Source organism: Arachis hypogaea, chromosome 14 (genome assembly GCF_003086295.3).
Source record: "Arachis hypogaea cultivar Tifrunner chromosome 14, arahy.Tifrunner.gnm2.J5K5, whole genome shotgun sequence".
Classification (NCBI taxonomy): domain Eukaryota; kingdom Viridiplantae; phylum Streptophyta; class Magnoliopsida; order Fabales; family Fabaceae; genus Arachis; species Arachis hypogaea.
This window is the reverse complement of record NC_092049.1, coordinates 10,338,456-10,358,083: the sequence shown is the minus strand read 5'-3', so window position 1 is coordinate 10,358,083 and position 19,628 is coordinate 10,338,456. Positions and strand designations below refer to the sequence as shown.

The 19,628-nt window shown below is 34.5% G+C and overlaps 2 protein-coding genes across 15 annotated transcripts; one reads left to right on the top strand and one right to left on the bottom strand.

The window, feature by feature from the left end:
• Nucleotides 1-541: 541 nt before the first annotated feature.
• On the top strand, nucleotides 542-12,213 carry LOC112741456 (uncharacterized). 14 transcript variants are annotated; one of them, XR_011870598.1, is made up of 21 exons: nucleotides 542-775; nucleotides 862-1,000; nucleotides 1,857-1,960; nucleotides 2,959-3,045; nucleotides 3,133-3,208; nucleotides 3,283-3,357; nucleotides 4,271-4,324; nucleotides 4,978-5,037; nucleotides 5,235-5,351; nucleotides 6,146-6,240; nucleotides 6,361-6,557; nucleotides 7,108-7,205; nucleotides 7,362-7,465; nucleotides 7,544-7,709; nucleotides 7,830-7,952; nucleotides 8,153-8,235; nucleotides 8,686-8,827; nucleotides 9,569-9,598; nucleotides 10,576-10,646; nucleotides 10,771-11,641; nucleotides 11,737-12,213. XR_011870598.1 is itself a non-coding variant. In XM_072213745.1 (20 exons), exons 2-20 carry the CDS (start codon nucleotides 962-964, stop codon nucleotides 11,345-11,347), a joined length of 2,298 nt encoding a protein of 765 aa, XP_072069846.1. In that variant the 5' UTR covers nucleotides 542-775; nucleotides 862-961; the 3' UTR covers nucleotides 11,348-11,995. The 14 variants fall into 14 exon arrangements, 5 of the variants coding, with proteins under 5 accessions (XP_072069846.1, XP_072069848.1, XP_072069847.1 ...); XR_011870597.1 differs by having other exon boundaries at nucleotides 594-775; nucleotides 10,573-10,646; XR_011870600.1 differs by having other exon boundaries at nucleotides 595-775; nucleotides 10,771-11,398.
• A 2,069-nt stretch (nucleotides 12,214-14,282) lies between these two features.
• On the bottom strand, nucleotides 14,283-18,144 carry LOC112741455 (U3 snoRNP-associated protein-like EMB2271). The gene is made up of 7 exons (XM_025790454.3): nucleotides 17,601-18,144; nucleotides 17,120-17,471; nucleotides 16,609-16,833; nucleotides 16,137-16,356; nucleotides 15,742-15,920; nucleotides 15,441-15,506; nucleotides 14,283-14,798 (listed from the first exon to the last, which is right to left on the bottom strand). The coding sequence occupies exons 1-7, from the start codon at nucleotides 18,011-18,013 to the stop codon at nucleotides 14,721-14,723; spliced, it is 1,533 nt and encodes a 510-aa protein (XP_025646239.1). The 5' UTR covers nucleotides 18,014-18,144; the 3' UTR covers nucleotides 14,283-14,720.
• Between the last annotated feature and the right edge of the window lie 1,484 nt (nucleotides 18,145-19,628).

Genomic DNA, 19,628 nt, shown 5'->3' with positions numbered 1-19,628 from the left:
AATTATTAAAGCATTTAATTATTTTGAAGACTAATTTGATATTTTATATTAGACCATAGTTTTTTCCTTATTTATTATTTATTTATTTGTCCCGTTTAGACTTTAGACGATAGCTTTTCTTTGACTATCTTATGATTGCAAAATTTTATATCAACAGAGGAATGAAATTTATCAGAGAAAAGAAAATGTGATCCAAAAATTTGGAGACACGTTGAGTGCTTCCCGTTAGCGACTTAGCAAGTGGACAACAATAATCCTCCAACTTTGGAGGAGAAGCCATAAACAGTTCATGATATTTTGTATTTCCTTACCCATCATTTTTTCAATTTCATACAAAATCACATCAAATTATTATTTTATCTAAAGTCTTTCATATAAATTGAACTCACTTTTCCTAAGATTACATATATAATATTATATTATATATGACAAAATTATTCTAAAAATAATGGAACCAATCAATAAAAAATAGAAAATTATATATATTATTTAATTCTCGTTAAATGATTTTATAAATTTGTTGTGTATTTTTCTTTTTTTTGAGAAATATTTTTTCCCCTCTTCAAATAAAAAAGAAAGAAAGAAAGAAAGAATGTGTGCAAATGAGAGAAAAAGAAAAATCAAAATGAATAAGAGAGTAAGCTAATAAAGCCTATGCAAATTTCAAAATTCACATTCACAGTAAATATATATATACGAATGAATGCTTTGATGAAAGGTTGCAGTGCTATGCTATTCATTTGCTTGTAAACAATCTTTTCTCCCGCGATTTAAGGTGGTTTTTGGTTTTCACTCTCTCTTTCTCTCTGCTTTTCGCTTCCATTTCGATCTATCCAACCTCCTCGCTGTTCCCGATTCTAGGGTTTCCCCCGTTCCTGATTCGATTTGGGAACCCGAGCCGCTAGGGTTTCTGCGCCCTGCCAGATCCGATTCTTTCTTCTTCCTCCTCTGAGAATTCAAGATGTTTTGGCGCATGGCTGGCTTGTCTACTGCGTCTCCTGTGAGTTCCGTACTCTCTCATTTCATATACTTCTTCGATTTTTGTGCGTTGTTCTGCAAGCTGCTTTAGTGCACTGATTTGTTGGTTGTTTTAATTTATGTGGTGTTTGCTCGGATTTGATTTTCCGTTTGGTTCTATGGAAAATGTGGCCGTACGGAGGGTTCTTGCAATTAATTTACTATGCGATTGATTTGATTTAGTTTTTGGATGATTGATTGTGGAATCTGATGCTGTTGCTATTGTGAGAATCAGAGTGATCGGTGCTTTGCCATGATTGGTCGATGTGAATTTTTCTTTTTGGTGGTGAAATTTGCGCAGTGTTACATGAAATGATGTTTTTGAAATTTGATATACTATTCCATAATCTTGGATGTTTTGTTTGGTGCATGAAGATCCCTGCCTGAATAGTACGGCGATGGATTTCTTGTACGTCTTACTGTTTGTAGTTACTGTCACATGAATTTTAGGTTCTCTTGGGGGAATTCTTTGCAGATATTATACTAAACCAACGATACTGAGAGGTGGTTGTTGGCTTAAATTTGCTTTGAATGAATTCAGAAATGTTTGAGTTCGTAAGATCAGTGTAACAGTAGTAGTATGTACATAATCTGCTGCATTGTAATTTATGAGAAGGTTTATTTTCACAACTAACAAAGACGCAATTCATTTCTAACATTTTCTTTGATATTCCAAATAAAATCTTTTTTCTCAAAGGTGTAGGAAAGCTTGCAACCTGTAGTCTAGAGTTAAAATTTGGATTGCGTTTATTCCTTATTTCTTTGGGAGTCTGAAATCGATTTAACTTCAATTTGTTAGTGATTTTATTATTTGTTATGTGTATTGTATTATATTGCAGGTGGAGACCATTTTGGATAGGGACAATTTCACTTTGGAAGAACTACTTGATGAAGATGAAATTATACAAGAATGCAAAGCTCTTAATAGTCGCCTTATAAATTTGTAATACTCTTATTTCTGTTAGGATGAATTTCTTATTAGAATTTTTTTGGCTTTGTTTTAGTCGTTTTATCTGCTTTTGTTTTCTTTTGACGAAACTGGTCTCTATGTAGTGAACTATAATATTATTCATTAGACAGCTTAAGATCTCAGCTTATGAATAATTACTTTTCTTATGAATACTGCTTATGGGTGGGAATGGTATGACAAGAGACTTGCTTGAAATAATTAAAGCCGTTCATATTAACATGATTATTTATTAACATATTTTCATTGTGATCTGTCGCTTGGTGACATAATTTAGATGAAAGGTTGCCATGATGACAATAGTAAAACACCATAGATTATTGGTAATTATGGGTCTACAATGAAATAATTGAAAACCAAAGACTAAAGTATACACAGTGAAAAGATAAATTGAATAACTCTATTAACCCTGTTATTAGTTGACTTTCTTAATTCATACTGCAGTTTCAGTTATTTATTGTTCCTGCTTTGATTAATTTTCCCAGGATGATGTTAATGAAGTATCTTAGTGTAATTTTTTTTGGTAAAACTATTTTATGGATGCTTAGGTGGATTCTTCATCCCCCCCTTCCCCAATCCACAACACCACATATTGAAACAGCCACTTAGGAAAAGACACAGATTTTGTCTAATAAACTCCTTGATGTTGTCTCTTGCTGCCTATGATTTTAACTCCGTATTCTTAAACTTTTGATATTGGTTGTGTAATTGTGTTCTAGATAAATTAGTCCCTTATTGATACTATATTATGTGATTGGCCAATTGTTACAGTGAAACAACAAAGTCCCATTTCAAATTATGTCCTATTTCAAATTATTTTTATTGGAAACACTTTTAAACTGGTCATTCTTGATGGTTTTGTCTATCCCACCCTCACCCCAAGACAGTTAGGTTACCCTCTATCTGATTGGTGAAGTACTGTTGTTTTTCTTTTTTCATTTAATGGTTTTATGTTGTCTACTGCTGTACTGCAGTTTGTCTGGAAAAGCACAGGTTGAACAATTGATACGTTACATCGTTGAAGAAGCTGCTGAGGATGCTGAAAAGAAGCGAACTTTCAAGTAGGTTGCTTGGATTGGATATTGCTTTAAGTTCCTGTTTGGTAGATTTTTGTGATGATACATGTTTTTCCTATTATTCTGTAACAGGTTCCCTTTTATTGCTTGTGAGGTATTCACCTGCGAAGTTGATGCTATACTCACGACTCTTGTAGAGGATGAGGAAGTAAGACATTATATCTAAATGATTTTTTCTCACTATTTTTGAGAAGATCTGATTCATTTTTTTTTTTTGGGCAGTTGATGACTAAGTTGTTCTCCTTTTTGGAGCCAGATCACTCTCATGGAAATTTACTTGCTGGATATTTTTGCAAGGTACTGATTTAGTGAGATTTGAATTTTACTGCATGCTTGGTCACTGTAAAAATTACTTTTGGAGTGGGAAGAGTTGAGCTTGACTAGAAGTAAAATTTCGCACAAAGGGTTATTCTGCTTTGTAACCTCAAACTTATTTGCGATTTCAAAACTAATGCTGGTTGAGTTGGTCTAAACTTGCTCTACAAAATTAGAAATTAGCAGTATGTTTCATAGTTGTAGAAATCTTGTGGTTTGTGATTTGTGTTGACTGGTGTGATACGATTTGCGACACAGACAATCCCAATTGGAGAGTGAATTGCTGCATGAATCGTGTTCTAGGATTCAGGGTCCTCTTGAGTTTTTCTGGGTTGCATTAGAAAATTTGAGTTGGTGATGAAGACCTGACATGATCCAAAGCCGAAAAGACCCTGAAATTTTCACATTTTACCTTAAATAAACTAAGGACAGATGGGCAAAATTCCTATCATGACTTAGTATGTCCCTTGTGTGATGGTGCAGTGTGAGAAGAATAGAGCAAATGATGAAGTTCTATAAAGGGGAAAAAAAATGCTAGAGCGAAGGAGGAGGATGGGATATAACATAATCTTATAATTCTTTGATATCCTGCCTGTGGTATATGGTTTAAAGTTAGTACATTTAGTATTTTGCCGTGATATAACACAGATTCTGATATATTCTGCATATACATTATGTATATGATCTATGATATATATGCAGGTTTACTTTTCACTCCTTATTCTTTAATTTCTTCTAATTGTTTTTTTATTCAATGTCATTCTTGATTTACAATTTGAATAATTATTTGATAACTATGTTCTGTTTATTTTCCTTGTCGCTCATTTTAATTTATTATAATATCTTCTAAACAAATAATCTTGGGTGCATATTTATCAAGTTCTTATGTTGTTAGGTAGTTGTATGCCTGTTGTTACGGAAGACAGTTCCTTTTGTGCAATATGTTCAAGTAAGTCCACCCCATCTTTTATTTATTTATTTATTCCACATAGAAACATCTCTGTATCACATTGAATCGTATAGTGGACGTGATTATTGCAGAACTAGACATTTTCTTTTCAATATTGCTAATTAATTGTTATGATAATTACAAGTTTTGCCTCTTTGTCCTCTCTTGAGGATTTATTATATGTACGTCTAAATCTATACATCTATGTCTATACAATATTTGAAGGAGCCTGACCAATTTTTGTGCCAAATTTCATCTATCTATTTTACTCCTATGAAAAAACCACCATCACCCACTTCTTAGAAGCAACCAACGGTAACTACTCATTCTATTTTCTTCTTCCTACTTCACATCCCTTCCATGCTTGGAAGTAACAGTCGTTAAACTCTTAATCACTTCCTCAAAATGTAGCTTTCTTCCTCTATGCAAACTATTTATCTTCCTCCTTTTCATTGTACAGATACCTAAAAAAAAAATCTAAAAGTATCCTTTTTAAGCCGCTAGTGTTGCATAATGAATTAATTGTAACTATTTGTCATTGTTTTGAAAGTTCAAAATGTTGAGGTCTGAACTTTTCTGCATTTTGTGGTATATATTGCGCTGTGCTTCTGTGTAGTTGTAATTGCTAATATGTTGTCCTTATGGCTATCCAGGCTCACCAGGAAATTGTGAATAAACTAGTCGATTTGATTGGAATTACATCTGTCATGGAGGTTGGTTTATGGCACAAAATATATTTGAATTTTTTTAATGATATTACTTTTGCTGGTCACATGCATTATATTATTTTAGTCTTAAAAAGATATTTACTTCCACGGGTAACTAAGATTTCTATTCCCTTGTATTGTAGTGTGCAAGTAAATTGTTATCTTGGTAATAATTTTTCTTTTTTCTGTCCCTTAAAACCCAGGTTTTGATACGCTTGATTGGTGCTGATGAGCATATGTATGTAAATCATGTGGATGCAATGAAGTGGATTGAAGACACTGATGTGCTTGATATGATTGTTGACAAGTTCAGTTCTTCAGTAAGTAATGTTGGTTTTCAAAATATATAAAAATATGGAAAACCCAGTTGTCGATATGCTACTATGTGGGAGTGGGATATTTTTTTTAATTAAAAAAGTATATTGTTTGCAAGAAGATAATATACACCAAGATAAATGAAGAAAAGCCATAAATGAATCAAGCACACTATTCTCAAGAATCTGATAAGAACTGGTAGAACCGCTCCACAAAAGCTAGCTATTGTGGTTAGAGAGCACAAGGCTATAGATCCCTACTTCTGAAATGGGACTCAAGTCGCATATCTTGCGTATGAATCCTAACATAATTTCACAGCCCTAGTGCCCCTACAGGATGGTTGTGCACTAAGCCAGGGGAGTTGTCCTAGTGGAAGACTATGATGTTGTTAGACACCACTCACATTGCCTGATTTCAGTTTAGAGTCATGGTGGAAGGCTTTGATATCAATCGATAAGAACCTTGGGAAGAATCACACAACAAAAACCTAGCGTAGTGGGTTGCAGAGATCAAGGGCTTGTAAACCAGCAATTAACCTCCTATATTTTAAATGTGGGACTCAAGTCCCCATGCCTTGCAATTGGATCTTAACAATATCCAAGAAAGAAATAACCATATTTTACCTTCTGAGCAAACATATCCTAGTAATCAAAAGGTCCCTGCAACATTTGACCTGTTGCTGAGAAGCTCGAGTGAATGGTGTAATGATAATGCACGTAACCGTATTCTCTATTTCTCTTTATGAAATGAGGTTAGGGAATGATGTTAACAGTACATTCCTCTACTGTGGTTTTTACAGGATTCTCCTGAGGTGCATGCTAATGCAGCAGAAACCCTGTGTGCTATTACACGATGTGCTCCAGCAGGGCTTTGTTCCAAAATAAAAAGCCCGAGGTATACTCCCAAGACAGCTTTTATAAACGAATGCTACCATATATTGATTTTTAGGGACTTGAGGTTGGTACATTAAGTGTTCTTTGTTTACTAATATCTTATATTATCTTCTATCTGCAGCTTCATAGGAAGATTATTCCGGCATGCTCTGGAGGACTCTCGGCCAAAATCTGTTCTTGTTAACTCTCTGTCCATATGTATATCTTTGCTAGATCCTAAGAAACTTACTATTGGAGGATTTAATGCATATAAAATGAATAATGGCTCTACGGTAACTGCAAATCCTGAAACCGTTGATGGCATGCTTGAGAACCTAGGTAAAATTTCTTCCCAGAAAGAACCTATTACTTCCTTGTTTGATGTTAGAAAACTTTATTTGTTTTAGGATCATAAGAACATATGAGGTCTAAAATAATGTTTTTTAATAGCTACCCCAGTGCCATTATTGCAGATGGTGTTGACAGATGTCAGCCAACCTGCCTTCACCACTATGATGCTTGTTAGGGAATTCTCTATAGGTCTAGTTTAGGAATAAGGCTTTTGAAATGAGAGAAACTGAATGGCTGTGGTTTGAGTTCGGTCCTCTTTCCAGGGAACTCATCATGTTTTATATTCCTGTTAACTGCCTAGATTAGACCCATCCAAATGAAGACCTTGTGTGTCGTTTATCTCTGACTTGGGTGTTATGGAATGCCATCTAAGCTCATTTGCTTTTGGCGCCAGGGCTAATATTTGACAAGTGTTTTGTACTAAGTGGGTTCATTTCAATTAGTTAAGTTAGTTTTGGCATGTGTACTTGTCTTGTTTTCATGATTTATTTTGAAAGCTGCTGGAGAAAATAAATGCTCATCAGTCTCTTTTCTGTAGGTGATCTACTCAAGCTTTTGGATATTTCTTCTGCCGAAAGTCAGTTGCTAACCACCTTTGGCAAGTTACAACCACCTCTCGGAAAACATCGTTTGAAGGTATGTGGACAAAATGCATTGCTTTTTGAGATTTAGTCATTGGTGGTTGACCTTTGCTACTGCTATTTTAAACCCTGAACCATGGTTTTGAAGATGTTGAATGGTAATTTCAGCTTTGCTTTGATTTTAAATTATTAATAGAACACATCCTTTCAGATTGTAGAATTTCTATCGGTCTTGGTAACTGTTGGTAGTGAAGCTGCTGAAAAGAAATTGATTGATCTTGGAGCAGTACAAAGAATTATAGACTTGTTCTTTGAGTAAGTTTTAGTAATTCTGTTATTTGTGGGGGTAGAGTTATCCAATTTTATTGCTAATACACTGTTTGAATATTGTAGGTACCCATACAATAACTTTTTGCATCACCATGTTGAAAATATCATAATTTCATGCTTGGAGAGTAAGAATTCTTCTCTCGTGGAACATCTTCTCCGTGATTGTGATTTTGTTGGGCGAATTATTCAAGCAGAAAAACATAACACGTTGGAATCTGGTGCAAACAAGGTGCATCAGCATTTTTTCTATAGTTCATGTCTCGAACAAATTTTTTGTTTAAATATGTTCATCTGTATATAGATGAATAACATTTTAATGATCCGATTTGTATTTGCAAATATCTTGCAGCCAACAACACATGCTGAAAACAAAGCACCACCTAGGATAGGAAGCATAGGACACTTAACTCGCATATCTAACAAACTTGTCCAGTTTGGCAATAACAACAGTGTGATTCAGGAACATTTGCAGGTCTGTTACTATGTCTGCAGCAATTATTGTGGTAGGATTTTATAGTGCTTAAACTTGTATGGCTATACTGTTTGATGTCTATTGTTCAACCAGCTTTTTTCAGTAAGTGAATGTCTGTTGTTTTAGCTTTTAATTGCATAAAATGAATGTTGACACTGTCTATCCTGAGCTCCCTTTCTCAAACTTTTCTGTATTCGCAGAGATACAGTGAATGGACAGATTGGTACATGAACATTCTATCAAAGCGGAATGCTGTGGAAAATGTCTATCAGTGGGCATGTGGGTATGTTCTATTTGTCTTAGCTCCATATTCTTTCTAACAAATGGTTGATCAGCACGTGTACTCTAAATGAGCTTTAAATTAAATTTGCCCCCTCCTGGATGACTGCATGCTATTTACGATGGAAAAGATCCTATTGAGTGTTTTAGCTCCGTTGTGAATATTACTCTACCATCTGTTTGAAGTTTGTGGGATTGTAGTCATTCACTCATTTTTTATCCTGCTACAAAAAAGAATTACAGTCAGTGTGCGCGTTGAAACCAAAAGAGCTTGACTGTGACTCTTTTTGGTCATTGAAAATAAATTCTTATAATTGTTGGGGTTATGACCTGTGGCGGCTTTTGTGTGGGTTCTCTTCTAACTCTTTAGTCTCCATCTTAGTGTGGGTCACAAAGTGCAGTTTTATGTATGTCTGTTGTCTTCTAACAACTATAAACAAATTGGTTGTTACAGGAGACCGACAGCGTTGCATGACAGGAATAGGGATAGTGATGAGGATGATTACCAGGATCGGGACTATGATGTTGCAGCCTTGGCAAATAACCTAAGTCAGGCCTTCCGTTATGGTATTTACAATAATGAAGACATTGAAGAGGTAAAGTTGCTTACATTAGTCCAAAGCTGAATGTGCTTTTCTTAGTGTCATTATTTATAGGCCTGAATTTTGAAACTAAACATGTATAATTTTTCATAAGAGCATTTCAAGGTTTATTTTATCAACTTAATAGTATTGGTTCTTGATCTGTTATTATTGTTGCCAGTTAAACAGTCTTATTAAAAATGGCTGGAAGTAAACTGAATACCTAAAATGATAAGTTGTGTGGAGTGTCAAAATATCAGGTGATTTAACTCAAATGCAACAGCTTTTTTCTGGGTCCAAGAAGGCCTAAAAGAGTAATTTATGAAATTGTCTGGTAGGTACAAGTGTACGAGAAAGTGAGTTGCAACAGTTTTTCCATTGTTATAATCAATTCCAAGCAGGGTGAAAAGCACATAGTTTTTCAGCTTTTTTGGAATTTGCATGTTATTCAGGTTCTTTAATTTAATGGAAATTGTGGTTCTTACTGAAAACTGCCAATAAACTCTTCTCAATTTCACCAGCTGCTACTTATTTTGTGAAATTGCTGATGAAAATTTTCCAACAAATAGTCAGTTTGTGCTTTTTGCATGTTTTCTTCATGGACCGCTTCCTGCTTTTTGTAGTGGTTGATAGTTAATTTCTTCCAAAAGTTCAATGGCAATTATTATCCTGCTTTGTTTACTATTGTTTTGGTACCATTACTTATCAACATAATGTCTTCTATAGTTCTTAATTCTTGACCTAAATGTGTTTCAGGTTCATGGCTCACTTGAACGAGATGATGAGGTATGCTTTTTATTTTCCTTAGTACTAGGACTTGTGGTGAACTGAATTTATAATTACCTTTGTGGAAGTTAATTACTTGGATGTTCTCACATGAACAATTTAAACCTAGATGGAAAAGGTAATGTCTTGTGCAAGATTTGTGCTACATTAGGGCATTAGTTAGGTTCACCATTCACCTCTCAAGTATGTTGTGCATACAATACAGGCATAGATGTTTGATCTTCCAGTCTCCATATACTGTTATATGAGCTTTAGACTGCTTGTTTAATGCACCTAACCTTGGGAAACTTTTGATCTTATAGTGAGTGGGTTATTGGAATTTAAGCTTTGTTGTTTTTCTTGTGAATTTCTTGACTGAATGCATTTTCTAGGTGTTATTTTATAATTTACTGTTTGCAGTCTTTGCTTGAATTGGCTATTTTGATATTAATAATTATAGACCAACCTAAGAAAGAAGGGAATATGAGGAAGTTGAAATCCAATTTGAGCTATTTTTGTTAGTTGATAGAGAATATATATGAACTGTATGACAAAACAAAGAGACTATCTATACCAACTTGGTGTGAGTTTTCATCAATAATAGTGCCTCAATATCGAGAATACTTAATGTTTCTACATTTCTTTTGAATATCCATAGTTTATGCCTTTTCTACAAGCCCTTTGTATATTTTATATTTTTTTGTTGTGGTCTATGATAGTGTCTCCAACCATTTGGGTTGGTAGAAGTAGTAGTGATTCGTGGATGTCTGTTTCCATGATCTTAGCTACAAGGTGTGTATTCTGGAATTCAATCCCAGCTCTGTATATCTTAAGTTTTCACCTGCACAAATCTCTGCAGTCACTGCACAATTTATTTTATCCTTTTCTTTTTTTAAAATTGTGATTATCATGATTGTCTTTTTCACTTCTTATGTTTCTTCTTAGATTTGTTTCATGACCATAATGAAGCTTCTGATATTAATGATTATGTATAGCAGGATGTCTATTTTGATGATGAATCTGCAGAGGTGGTTATTTCTTCTTTACGGTTGGGAGAGGACCATGAAAGGTGAATGGCATGCCTTTTTTTTTGTCATTATTATTTCAGTTTTCTAAGTGGAATGAACTATCATTTCTGTTCTGTTAATTTTGCTTTGGTTTGTTTTTCTCAACATTTGCCTTGCCACTTGCAGTGGGTCTCTCTTTACGAATTCCAACTGGTTTGCTTTCGAGGAGGATAGAGATCGGGCAGTCAATGAGCGCTCAACTGCCTCTCTTGCTTCTTCATCACCTAATGCTGAGGAGAGTGCCATCAATACCAGTAGAGATGATAATGTAACTGGGGGTGAAGATGAGGAGTTAGCAGACACTGCAACATCATCACCTGAAGCAATACAAAAATTAGAAAATGACGGAACTGAAAAACCAGTTGAGTGGGTTGAATGGAGGGAGTCTTCTGATGCTGGTGACCCTTCTGGTCTTCCCAATGGAGAACCTGAGATCAAATCAGGGACCATAGATCCTGACACAACTAAGCCATCATCTGACTCATCTGGTGATCCGCCTACAAAGGATGAACCAGTGGATTCTGAACCATCAGAATCTCTTGATGAGAGACCAAGCACTGAAACCTGTGAACCAGTTCAAACACAAAGTGAAAATCTGGATTTACATGCTGCTACTTCTGTGGATCAGGAATTGGTTGATGGTCAGGACAAGAAGCAGGATACAGCAGATGACAAAAAAGTGACTGAAAGTACAAGTAGCTAATGTAAATTCCTGTGAATTGCTAGGGTGGCTAACTATGCAACATTTAACCAGGTGGGAAGATAAATTCTGGAGTTTGGCCGGCAAATAGGACACCGATGTGTGCTCTTTCAATTTTTAATAGGAATATTGATTTGTTATCCCCACCTAGTTCTGAAGCTAGAGATTCACTGTGTAATGAGCTTTAGCTCATGCTGTTAGGTGCAACTGAATTCTTCACCTGTTCATATCAATTTTTAGCTCGTCCAGTTAGGGTGCTACTGAATTTTCACCTCTTTCATGAACTGTTCATATAAAGTACGTCTCGTCATTCCCAGTGTTTAGGTCTGGAAATGAGTTCCTTGCCTTGACTTGTTCTTTCTCTTAATGTAACCTTATATGATTTTTTATAGGAAGGGAAGTCCCTTACTCAACTGGTTAACTCAAAGATCAGGTCGCGCGGATTGTTACTACCAGATAGCTTGATGAGTGCGAGTTGCACTTGTGCTCCAAGGGAACAAATGAAGAGATAGGGTATGTGTAGTTGAGCTCTCAATAAAGTTGTTAAAATTATACATTTATACTCTGGATTCTGAAACCTGTACTGGTTGGTTTCTTAAGCATATTGTATAAATTCCTTCCAAAACCTACTTGAATAGGCTGTTTAGTTGATGTGACGAGTTACACATAACTGTCGTATTATACATGATTTAGGCTCTAATCATTAACTTCGATCTCGTCACTCCCCTGGCATCATTAAACAACACGGAAGATCGGAAGATCGTCACTCCTATGGTTTTTCAACTCTTACCCCTCAGTCGGGTTGAAAAAGTGGGGCCGTTGTAAAACCTTGATTCTTACATGTTTATAGTGAAAATTGTTATTGTACATTCCACGTAATGCTGAAAATAGTTTTAATTTTTGATGCATGATTAATGTAAAATTTTATTCGGTCATCCAAATAATTTTTTTAAGTAAGTTTGAAAATTAATTATTTTAATTGATGTGGAAACACAATTATTTGTTTGTGTGAAATTTTTTTACACTTACAGATAGGGTTGGTAATGGGTAGGGTAGGGTTTAGACTCTATCCTATCTTACCCGCGAATGGGTAGGGTAGGGTTTAGATTCTATCCTATCTTACCCGCGAATTCTATCCTATCTTACCCACAGGTTGAGAATTTCTCAGTCCTAACCTTATTCGTACTTGTGAAATTCTAAACTTTATCTTACTTGATTCTACCCATAGAAAAATAAAAAAAATTTAAATAAATATAAGATTTAACCATTTAAAATTTTGTACATATTAATAAAATAGAAAATAAAAAATTAAGTTCAAATTAAAATTAAAAACAATAAAATCTTAAAGAAATTTAACATAAAATTAGGGTTTTTTACTTAAATAAAATGTATGGGAGTCAAAATTACCTGATTCCCCTGAAACGAATTCTGCAATGTAAATCCCCTCTTGATATTATTATATAAATCGTCCTAGGCTGCATAGGGTTACATAAAACGTGAATCATTTTAGCCTGAGACGATTTATGCATGAATATGTTAGGCAAATCAAACGTAAATCGTGGCAGGGTCTCCAGTTAGTGTTACGAAAACAAACATAAATTGTGCCAGGCTCAATAGGGTCCCAATAATGCATAAATCGTGGCAGCCCAGTGAGAGTTAGCCCATTAACACGTAAAACCTACCACCCTGGGACGATTTATGCTCTTCTTCTAACCCTGGAGACCCTGCCACGATTTACGTTTGATTTGCCTAACATGTTCATGCATAAATCGTCCCAGGCTAAGATGATTCACGTTTTATGTAACCCTATGCAGCCTAGGACGATTTATATAATAATACCAAGAGGGGATTTACGTTGCAGAATTTGTTTCAGGGGAATCAGGTAATTTTGACTCCCATACATTTTATTTAAGTAAAAAACCCATAAAATTACAAATAATATGATCATCAGCTAACTTAGTGGTTATTTCAAGTTTTTATAAGAGGAAGATGGTAAGTTCAACATTCACTTTCTTTACTACATATATATTATATAATATATTAGGGATGCGAGTAGAGTAGGGTAGGATATATTTTGAACTCGTACCCTATCCTACCCGCAGATAAACCCGCACCGCACCCAATCTTACCCGCAACGGGTCGGATAGACAATCCTACTCAAACGGATTAGGTACCCGCGGGTAAGGTATAGATTGCCATCCCTACTTACAGAGCATGAAAATTAATTTCAAAAACACAATCACCTGTAACTATTTATTTACTTTCACTCTGCCGAATTATTATATGAATTCCGTTAGAAATAACAAATAAGACACCGAAATCATACCGGTGATTCCCTTCGAATAGCTGGAGTTCCCCCATAATCATAATTCCCTTCGTCTTGTTTTCATTCTATTCAAGCATCCCCTCCAAACGAGTACGATATTAAACTGCTTTGAATGTTTGATCATTCAAGTTCGGGGTATCTTCCGTTTGTTTAGTGAGTATTTGGTAGGTTTTTGCTTCCCCGTAAAATGTTAAACAATCACAATTATTAAGCAGAACGGAAAATGACTTAATAGTATAATCGATTTTGAACTCAATAGTAAATTTTGGTTTGACTAAGATGAGCAATCTATAAATTGCAGAATTGATTTTTGTTGATTCCATTTAACATTCAGACAATCAGACATGTATTTAGTACAAATTATTTACGCATAAGGTCCTCAACTAAGCTTTTGTCGAATCTCAGGTGCTAGTCGTTGTAAGTATCGGTTGCTTTACTATGTGTGAAGAGGACAGATTGTAACAATTGTGTTAATACACATCTGTCAAACAACCATTGAATGATGATAAATTTTCGTGAGATAAATTTCACATCTCATCTAATCTCATCTCACCAACTTAGTGTATAAAGACACATTACATAATCACGCATCTGAAAATTATAACAAATGACTTATCAAGCGAAAAAGTGATCTTATATATAAAAAGCAAAGAAAATGTGTAAAAATCACATTACTCTAAAAGGTGATAAATTAATCTCAATCATCTATAGATCCTTAACCATTTTTCATACTTTGGCCCTTCCAACAAATACATAACTACAAAATTGTTTCAACAAGAGCCTTTCCTGCATCGATAATCACACCGTCTTCATGTGATTATGGGAGCAAAGACAACTGAATGGCACGGTTTTCCCTTATCAATTCTTCGTGGCCTTGTCAACGCATAAATCAAAATTCAGGAACTCAAAAAGATGTAACAGAACACTACTGAGATAGCTATTAAGAAGGGGGCCAAAAATTAAATGTAATGGAATACATATAACTGGGATCTGCGACACCTATCAACTCAAAATGTTGCATTTAGTATTTAGTCAAAATTGAGGTTGCTCTTATGATATCTTAAGAGGTAGAATTGAAACTCCATTTCGAGCTTCAGGGATTCGTCCCCACCTGCCTAGACGAGGTTCCTGTAAGTAAACAAAGACATCTTATGTTAGGGGATAAACCGATAATTCTAAATTTCTGTACAGCAACAATGGCTAGTGAAAGGGATCAATATATATCGTTTTTTTTTTAATCTAATTAGTCGTATGCTACTTACTTAAAATGATAGTGGGGGAACACCTAGATAGACAAGTTACTAGTAAATAAATGTGACGATTCTCAATTCACACAGCCTCCCGTTTTAAAGTCCTGAAAATTTTCATTTCCGAGGAAATATCATTTATACGCCATGCTTCGTCAGACGTGAATAGCCATAAATCCATTGTTAATAGTTATATCTTATATAAAACAAAGTATTCTTAGACCGAGTTGCATGCAGCAGGAGAAAGTTCATTTACTACCACGGTTATACTCACTTTTAGTTATATTCATACAAGAATGAGAAAAGCTAAAGTTTAGGCCAAAAAGGAGAGAAAGAGAACGCAAATGGCATAGATGGTAAGTGCACAATAAAACTTCCCATTATTCCTAAGGCTAATAAAGTCAAAGTAGAACCGAGCAAGGCTCAAATAAGTAGTGAGCCAGTTGAACATTGAGCTAAACTGTGTATCAAAAGAAAGAGAATGATATCATGCAGAATATAAACAGATGGAGCAAAGTGTTACCTGTCCAACTCCAGCAATCAGAAACTTTGCTGATTTTGCAATAGTCAAGGAATTCACAAACCCAACCTGTATGCAAAATGGTTTAAGGGCCAAAATATTGAGTCATGGTGGGCTTTTCAACTGCAAAATCAAACTCAACATTTGCACAAATGCAAATCTAATAATGGGTAGGAGGTTCAACATTTTGGAAATTGCTTTTAATTGCACAATACTTGATTTAGCATATAGAACTACAAATTTTATGAACAAAATTTCACAAGGAAAAAGGCAATTGTTTTTTGTGGCATTTCCTTTTACTTACCAATGGCACATTGTGACAAAATTTGATATTATTAGTCTCACTTTCTATTGCCCATAATCGAACAGAACCGTTACCAGCACCAGAGGCAGCAAGGTCACTATTTCTACAAACAGTCACCGCACTGACCCACGAAAATACTGATGAAGGATGCTGAGTCTCGGGATGGTGATGACCATTTTCTGTAGACAAAGATAATAGTATCACTTTAGGATTGTAAGGTAACTAGGTAAGTTTAACTAAGCATCACAATTCATGCATTGAGATTGCAGAACTTGCAGCTAGGAAGAAAAGCAACAAATAATGCACTTTGTAATTAACCATTCATATTTTAGGAGATCTTTGATTGAACAAGGCATATTGTATGGAAAGAATATTAAGGGTTTTGCCTAAGTTACCGCTGGGCATTCTTCCACCATCGATTTGTTCAGATTTTGTGCTTTCTGTTGGTAAAGCATGAGCATTCTTCACAATGTAGGTAGGCTTCTTTTTCACTGCTCTCCAAAACTCAATGCTTCCGTCATCCGAACCAGATAAAAATTCACCATCATTAATAAAACAACAACATTCTAACGAAGATGCAGGTGCGCGAAATATAAGACGGGACTCTTCATGAACCTAGAATACACATCAAGAAAAAGACAATACAAAATTATACTCCCATATGAGGGGAAAAGGAAAGAAAACATAAAAAGTAAATTGAAGTCTGTAGCTCAAAAATTTTCATTTTATCACTAGAAATTTTCATAGACAAAAGAGATAAAAGTAAAATAGCATTAAAAAGAAAAGTAGAAATCAAGCAGTATCTAACATACGAGTTGTTTAATAGCCAAATACTCTAAATTTCACTTTAGGGGAGAAACATAGTACCTTGAACATCTGCATGGTATGATCGCGCCCAGCGGTTAATACCCTTTCCTTGCGCAAGCAATCAATGCTTATCACTTCACTCTGGTGGCCAAATAGAGTATTCATGTAAGTTCTGTCTTCGACATTCCATATCTTAATCGTTCGGTCAAATGAACCAGAGAAAAGCTCTGAAGTTCCTTGTCTAAAAGCCAAACAAGAAACAGGGCCTCGGTGACCAGGAAATGCCTGTAAAAACAATAGAGGAGAGTAAGAACCATTCTTTGCAAGTCCCAACAAAAATGTCCAAGATCCTATAACTTCAGTCATAGAAGAAGCCTGTGCTTTGACTAAATTACTATGCCGCAATAGGAGAAACATGGTCTACATTTCCCTTGGTTTTCCATTATTTGATAACTTAATAGTGCAGATAACAAACAAATTGCAAAAAAAGAAAATGAACACTGTGACCTTGCTAAATTTCAAATCAATATAGTTATCACAAATTGCAGATTATTGAAGAATGAATAGCTACCTGAACATGCTCTCTGGTACGAGTATCCCATATATGAACATGCCTGTCAAGACCTCCAGTTGCTAAATACCGAGCATCCGAACTTGCGGCCAATGCCAACACATGTTTACTCTGCTTCTTAGCTTTACTCTGCGGATCCTTCAATCCATGACTCTTCAGCACCGGATCACTCGGCCACCTATACTTCTCAAATTTCCCAGTACTCACATCCCACTGCATAATACTCCCATCCTTTGAAGCTGAAAATCCTTTCGTATCATCCTCAGACAGGGCCACCGCAGTCACAGAATGCCGGTGCTTCACCAGCACCCTAAACCCACCGTCAGTACCACTAGTCTCCGGCACTTGCACCCTAAAAACGAAATTCCCCTATGTTACAATTTCATGAAGATCGCAAACACATAACACATTTAACCTAATCTAAAACTAGTAAACTAAAATAAAAGCTTGAAAGTGAAACATTAGGATCGTAATTTCTAACCTTGAAGCAATGGCTCTTCTGACTCTGCCACTCTCCTCTTGCTGGTCCTTGATGAGTTTCTCAGCAACGAGAGAATCTCTGAACCCTTCTTCGTCTTCATCAGCACCTTCACTCTCATCTTCATCTTCCTTCTTCTTTGCTGCATCGCGATACTTTCTCAAGAAGTCCTGGGCAATTCTCTTCCGAGCTTCAGCTCCGGTTTCTTCTTCTTCCTCCTGCTGCTGCTCGGATAGGTCTTCCCCGTGTTCCCCGGCGAAGAAGTCATCGTCGTCGAAGTCGCTGTCAATCTCATCGGCGGCATTGACATCGGCATCGTCGCGGTTGGGCTTGCGGCGCTTACGTGAATCGTTGGCGAAGAAAGGGTCGTGAGAAGCAGCTTTGTGTTTGTTACGGTTCTTCTTGTTTGCAGGCATAGTGTTTGATGAAATGAATGAATGAATGAATGCGAAGAGAGAGAGAGAGAAGGTAGCTGCTTTTTAGGGTTTAAGGAGGAAAACAAAAAAGTAGTGTGGTTTTAGCGGTTCTTTCTTTCATACAGCGCCCGTCAGTACGTTTTTTTTTCCCTTTTCTATTGTGGTTAACTAACAAAAATAATTTTAAAATATATTTTTTTGGTGACTTATTGCAAAAGTGATAAAAATAATCAAGAAGATATATTCTTAAAAAAAATTAGGGATTATATTTTGATGCGATATTTTTTGTAACTATTATTAGATAAAAAATTTTTTTATCTTTATAATTTAATGATTTTAAGTTTGGTGATATTTTTGTAAATGATAATTTAAAAAAAAAATAAAAATAAAGTATAGAGATCTAAGTTTGCTCTAATTTTTATATTTAATTTAAATAGATATCCAAATATTTAAAAAAAATTCAGATCAAATATATAAATAATTTGTCTAGATACAAAAACTTTTTTCTCTTATAAATTAATATGATGTTTTTTGTTATTTTTACCATATTTTTAAATTATTCAAAACTTTATTATCATTTATTTATTTTGTGATTAATTTTTGCAGCAGTATAAATTTTCTAATTCTATCTTAATAATTTATCCTTTTCTTGATCTAACACATGTATTCACTATTGAATCTAGTGAGTAATCACTATTTTATAGATATTTTCATCGATTGATAGACAATTTAAAATTAATGTATATTATTTCACTTTTTTTCGCGTATTCAAAGATTGTAATAGTAATAAAACATGAAAATTGGCATATAATAATGGTGAGTATTTTAATTTCTTAATTAGTAATCTTGGTCTATATCTTAAAATAGAAAAGAATTCCATAATATTCGGTAATAATAGAAAAAAATTCCATAATCATTACTCCGATTATAGGGCTTTATGATTTTTAATTTGGTTGGGTTTTCAATCAAAACTTAGCCTTCATCCATGGTCTTTGCTGCCTTTGGCCCTTTTCTTATAATCATATATTCTTACATATTTTGAAGCATTACCAAAAAAAAAAGTATTTTGGTGAACGCTAGTTGGGCTTTGTGCAACCCAAAAAGGAATTTTTGTGGAGCAAAATTATAAAAGGCCTTGTCAAATGTCAAATGAAAAATAATTAAGTCAATTAACTGCTATTTTGGTTATTTTTGGTTATTTCTAAAATGACAAATGATTCCTCAATTTTTTTTTCTTACAAATGACTTCTCTTTTAATTAACGATAGGATTTGTTGGGGGCATTATTCTCAAAAAAGATCTTTTATAAAAGTAAAAGTAATTTTATGTTTGAATATTTTATATACAAAGATCTTTTTATTTATTAATTATGTTTGGATAAAATAAGATAAAAATCTTTTTTTTGTTTATTTATTATGTAAAAAATATTTTTTTTAAAAAAAAATTTTTAAAAATATTTTTTATTTTTTTAAAATTTTTATTTTTACTATTAAAAATTTGCTAAACACACTAAAAATAAATTTTTTATTAATTTTTTTTTATCGATTTAATGATATTCAAATAAGCACTTATTGTATATAAAAGCCTAGAAGGGTATACGTAAAAATCCAACAACA